Source organism: Eptesicus fuscus, chromosome 9 (assembly GCF_027574615.1).
Source record: "Eptesicus fuscus isolate TK198812 chromosome 9, DD_ASM_mEF_20220401, whole genome shotgun sequence".
In the NCBI taxonomy this organism is placed as follows: Eukaryota; Metazoa; Chordata; class Mammalia; order Chiroptera; family Vespertilionidae; genus Eptesicus; species Eptesicus fuscus.
Window position 1 is genome coordinate 70780327 of NC_072481.1, and position 6000 is coordinate 70786326.

General features: G+C 37.9%; 1 protein-coding gene across 3 annotated transcripts in view; it reads left to right on the forward strand.

The window, feature by feature from the left end:
• The window catches only part of CCDC18 (coiled-coil domain containing 18), a 149227-nt gene extending 148075 nt beyond the window's left edge, over window positions 1-1152 (forward strand). For all 3 annotated transcript variants that reach the window (XM_054721376.1, XM_054721374.1, XM_054721375.1), the window contains exon 29: window positions 1056-1152. In XM_054721376.1, the coding sequence (XP_054577351.1) occupies window positions 1056-1070 (15 nt within the window). In that variant the 3' untranslated portion in view covers window positions 1071-1152. The remainder of the gene's footprint in view (window positions 1-1055) is intronic.
• The last annotated feature ends 4848 nt before the right edge of the window (window positions 1153-6000 follow it).

The following is a 6000-nucleotide window of genomic DNA, read 5'->3' on the forward strand; positions in this document are numbered from 1 at the left end:
GTGCCCTCTCGCAGTCTGGGACCCCTCGGGGGATGTCTACCTGCTGGCTTAGGCCCGATCCCCAGCAGTCAGACATCCCTCTCGCATTCCAGGGCTCTCTCAGTCCAGGACCCCTCGCTCCTTACCGCCTACCTGCAACGGAGGTGGGAGAGGCTCCCGCCACCGCCGCTGCACTTGTCAGCCGTGAGCCCGGCTTCTGGCTGAGTGGTGTTCCCCTTGTAGGAGCTCACTGACCACCAGGGGGCATCTCCGCATTGAGCATCTGCCCTCTGGTGGTCAGTGTGCATCATAGCAACTGGTTGTTCCACAGTTTGGTCAATTTGCATATTAGGGTTTTATTATATAGGATTATTTCTTATTATTTCCATCTTATTTCCAGAATGGAAAAGTAGTTTACAAAATATGGTCTGTATGCTATGCAATAAAATGAAAAAATAAGAATTGAAAAAATCAGCTATAGGGAAAAAAAGATGAGGGAAAAAAACAAGATGAGGCAGGAGTGCAGATAGGAGCTAGAGACATAATAACATTTCAAGTTCCTGGCCTAAGGAAAGGCCAAGGAATGATAAGAATATTTGACCTGCATTTTTAGAATCTCCTGGGCCTTTTCCCTCTATTTTTCTACTTTATGTTATGCTACTTCTTTGGGCAAACTTTATCTCTTTTTTTTTTTTTCTTTCCTGCTCTATTTTTATTTTTTCTTCTTTCTTTTTCATTGACTTTCTTCATGTAGCCTTTGGTCTTCCTTATTGTGCCCTCATTTGAACTATGTGACACCAGTGGCTAAATATTTTATTTTTATTATGTCCCAATTTTTGTGTTTTAAATCAATTTAGTTTAACCTTGCAACCTTGCACTCCTTCCCCATCCTTAACCAGAATTATTTGCTTTACATCCATATGATCCATTATTGACTTGTTCTTATTCATTTTTTCAATTAACTTAGTATTCCCAGTCTTGCTGTAAATTACACTCCTGATTGTTTTAGTGGATTTTTAATGCTAAATCAATATAAGAATATGTCAATATTAATCTATTATTTTGTATTATTCCAGGGAGAAAATTTATAATGAAAGAAGATGTTGATGTGATGAAAAAATGCGACGTATGGTACAGTGCTGTGTTTCCTTATTATATGTAGCTCATACTTCATAGAAGCTGTTATTTTATTGCTTTTGAATAAATTTTATATTTCAATATTTTTAAAGAAAGTTCTTTCTTTTAAAGCTTACTTACATTTTTTTTGTGAAAATTCATTATTTTTGGCTTAAATTTTCTACTTTGTCTTTGTTTTTTATGTAAAAACTAGAGGCCAGGTGCATGAAATTCGTGCACGGGTAGGGTCCCTAGGCCTGGCTGGCGATCAGGGCCGATCTGTGGGGAGACTGGCGGGGCGATCAGAGGGGGGGTGGCCCCCCGCTGGCACCGCCTTGGCCAGCCTGGCGCCGCCTGCTTGCTGGCCTTGCTTCCCGCCGCTCCCCGTTGCCTCCCTCTGCGGGGCGACTAATAGGGCAATTGGAGGGGCCCCTCGCTGGCACCCACCTTGGCTGGCCTGGGGCCTGTGGGCTGGGGGAAGCTCCTGCATTGAGTGTCTGCCCCCTGGTGGTCAGTGCATGTCATAGCAACTGGTTGTTTCACTGGTCGTTCTGCAGTTTGGTCAATTTGCATATTAGGCTTTTATTATATAGGATTATTGTTAAAATGCATAAGTACATTGAGTCATTTATATTTTTTAAATCAGACTACCTTAGTATTGTTTATTTTTCTAGTAATGTGTTATTTTTAAAATAAATATTATGAATTTAAAAGTCATTTTGCCACAGGTTAGTAATTGTGATGATAATAATGGCAGTCTTCTGTTGAGTGTTTGCCATTTTTCAGGCACTATTCTAGCAGTTTATATTTGTTAACTCATTTAATCCATATGATAATCATATGAAGTAGATACTATTATTACTCCTGTTTTACAGGTGGAATTATTTAACATAATGACACAAGTATGTGTTACAAAGAAATTGGTATGTTGTAAGCATATCAGTTGGGTTAGTGACTCCATTTACACAAGTTAGCTTTTTGGTAGAATAAAAATAATGCAGCAAAATTAAGATAACATTTAAACATTTGAATTTACAAATCTCTCAAGAGTTCAGATTTCATGTCTTTAGACAAAATATTTAATTCATAAGTACATGGGACAATGCTACAACCAACTGAACCACCCAGCCAGAACTAACAGTTTTTGACAAACTTTAACCTCTTCCTTTTAGCTTCCTTTCTCTTCTTCAGTACAGCTATATTAATATTTATTATTCTTTTCAAGCACCCCTTTTATGTATCTCCCATACTCTCAAGATAACTTAGCCACATACTTCACAGGAGATCTTCAGGTCAAATCTTCCTCAATTTCCTTCACGTTCCTAGACCTTCCTATGCCAGTTACATTCTTATTTTCTTCCTTCCTATCTCAGAAAGGCTTATTTTTCTACAAGGCTATTTGTGCACTAAATTCCATTCTTTACCTAACCTAGGAATTTATTCAATTAAGTAACCTACTTCTTATCCTTTACTTTTCATCCCAATCCTTTAACTGCTTCCATTCATATAAACATGTCCAAAATCCCTTACCTGGCCTAAAAACACCACCACCAAAAACCCCATCTTTATATTGCCTACCCCTCAAAAAATGTTGTCTCCTTAGAGTGCATACTTATTATTTTGTCTTTTCTATTTCCCACTGGATTCATACAGTTGCAATAGAAATAGCATGAATGCTCTAATTCATTAACCTCTATAATCACTGGCTACAGTTGATTCAACCAGAATTAGACACTTAATTTAAGTAGGGCCAGAGCCCTTTTTAAAGACTTTGGAAACTGGCACTGAAAACAAACAAAAAAATCAATTGTGTGCCTGGACTGCAAAATGCAAGGCTCCAGAGCTCTCAATAGTCATGTTTCCTACCATGCATGGACCAAATAAGCAATGCAAGTAGTCTGGTAAAAGGAGGGGAGAAGATGAAGCTCACCTACAGAGAGAAACAAGAAACAGAATTCTAATGGTCCCTGGTTCCACATGTTTGTGAGACCTAGCCACCTATTGCCCTTGCATTCTGAGACACCGCAGTATTCTTAGCTGTTTACTTAAGCTAATGTACTTTGTCTTTTCTTTTGCTAGCAAGTTTTATAGAAAAACTAGTCTATACTCCCTGTCTTACTCTTTAATTCCCACTCAGTCCTTAACCTAATATAATCTGACTTTGACTCCTACTACTCTGTTGCCACACTCAGTGTTTTGTTTTTGTTCTTTAATTTTTTATAGCCTTGTTTCCCACCTCTCCCTTGATATCTCTTTATTTTTTTTTTTAAATATATTTTATTGATTTTATTACAGAGAGTAAGGGAGAGGGATAGAGAGTTAGAAACATCGATGAGAGAGAAACATCGATCAGCTGCCTCCTGCACACCCCCCACTGGGGATGTGCCCGCAACCAAGGTACATGCCCTTGACCGGAATCGAACCTGCGACCCTTCAGTCCGAAGGCCGACGCTCTATCCACTGAGCCAAACCGGTTTCGGCTCCCTTGATATCTCTTTATTTGACTCTAGAACACTGCTAGTCCTTCCTGACTCTCCTTTTAAAAACAAAGAGCTAACCATTACATAATGCTTACTATATGGTAGGCAGTATTGTAAACACTTTACAATTATTAATTTATTTAATCTTCACAACAACCTTATGAAGAAATATCTTGTAAGGAGGTCATGCAACACAGCACTATAGTATCACATGGTATAGTTTGTTGAGGAAAAGCTTAACATGGAGAGCAGAAGGAGAGTATACATATTCCCACACTCTTATTCTACACTTTAGGTGAGTCATAGTCTGCATGCACCATGACCAAAGTTGAGGTAGAGAGGAACTCTGCCTCCATCACATTCTACGTATTTATTCGGTTGGGGCAGGGCAAACTGTGCACCAGTGGAAACTTCCTTGTAAGGTTAGTAGCCTTATTAGAAAGAGTTGAACTAATTTAAACTTGTTGATATTTGCTAGTAACAGTTTGAGAGGGCAGGGGATTGGGGGCTGAATGAGCCAGCCTCCAGAGCCATCATGATTTGTTTCTCATCAGGCAAATACTATTATTTATCACTTCTGTATTTTTACAGAAAATAGGCACAGATGGGTTAAGTAATTTTTCACATGGTCAATATAGCTTTATGAGTATAATATCTGGGATTTGAGCCAAGTATTTGATTCCAGAATCCCTACTCTTAACTACCATACCAGATTTCTTCTTTATATTGCCTTTTAGTTCTCTGAACATCCATTAGTCTGCTTGTCTGCCTGCCTCTAAAATATTAGGATTCCTTAGATTTTTATGTTGGACTTTTTTTCTTCTAAAGATCTATATTCTTTTTAGATAATCACATCCAGTCCTATTGCTTCATTAAGAATCTTTGTGGTAATATAACCTCCAGATTTATATCTCCATCTCTTTCTTCCAATAGATTTATATTTGCACTTGCCTACCCAGAAAATTCTCTAGATAGTCTGCAGGTGGTTTGTGTTTTTATAAAGAAAAATTTTAATTTATCTAATACTCATTATGTTTCCTCAAAGCTTTCTTTTCCTGCTTTTCTGTTTCTATTTTTGTTTATATGCTGTGCTTATTTTCCATCATCTCTCACCCAGTTCTTGCCATCAAAGATCACCATCTGATGGCTATCAGAATACTCTTCTTGTCCTAGCTGGTTTGGCTCAGTGAATAGAGCGTTGGCCTCTGTATTGAAGGGTCCTGGGTTAAATTCTGATCAAGGGCACATGCCTGGGTTGCAGGCTTGATCCCCAGTAGGGGGCGTGCAGGAGGCAGCAATCAATGATTCTCTCTCATCGTTGATGTTTCTATCTCTCTCTCCCTCTCCCTTCCTCTCTGAAATCAATAAAAATATATTTTAAGAAAACTTAAAATACTTTCTGCAAAATGAGATTAGATTATTGTTTCAGTCATCCATATTTGTGGCTGTATCAAGAATTTATCATATGTTTCATCTATGAAACCTTACATTCCAACTTCCCCATTCTCTGACAATTTGATTCTTCCAGCTTTCTCATTCCCTAATCCCTATTGATGTTTTCCCACATTATTAAGAACTTATTTACATTTATCAATTTTCTTTATATAGAATCTCATTAAAGAGGTAATTTACAAAAGTGGCTAAGAATATGGACTTTGAGTAGATAACTTTATACTTCCAGCCATGATAGGATACTTGGTATTGGTTTTATTCTCATGTCCTACACAATCATAAAACTGGACAAAATATGCAAGGCAGTTCTTTAGACATTGAACTACAGGCAGACTGTAATGCTTTAAAGGAGGGACACATTCAAGGTTAGCCCTACCATATGCGTAAGCTCTCAGATTGGGGGCAAGCTCCCCCAGATACATTTATGGTGGAGGGAGATAAAGCCTAAGTGGAGTGGTGATCATGCTGAGCTGAATAATTCTTCAGACCCAAATAATTTTACTAGAAAAGTCTAGCAAACATTTAATGTAGAAGTAATATCAATCTTACAGAAGCTTTTTTAGAAAACAGTGGAGGAAGGGGAAATACACAGATTATTTTATGGGGTCAATATAACATTGATACCAAAATTTAACAAGGATATTTCATGAAAAGAGGTATTTCTGTTGGACACTTGGCTGCTTCTAAATATTGGCTATTGTAAATAACACTGCAATGAACACAGAGGTTTATATATTCTTTTGAATTTGTGTTTTGGGTTTCTTCAGATATATTCCCAGAAGTGGAATCTCTTGAGTCATAAGGCAGTTCCAATTTTAATTTTTTGAGGTAACTCCATACCACTTTCCACAGTGGCTGCATCAATCTTCATTCCCACCAACAGTGCACAAGGGTTCCCCTTTCTTTACATCTTTGCCAACACTGTTATCTCACTTTTTTGGTTCTTTTTTCTTTTTGTTGGAGGAACTGTTTC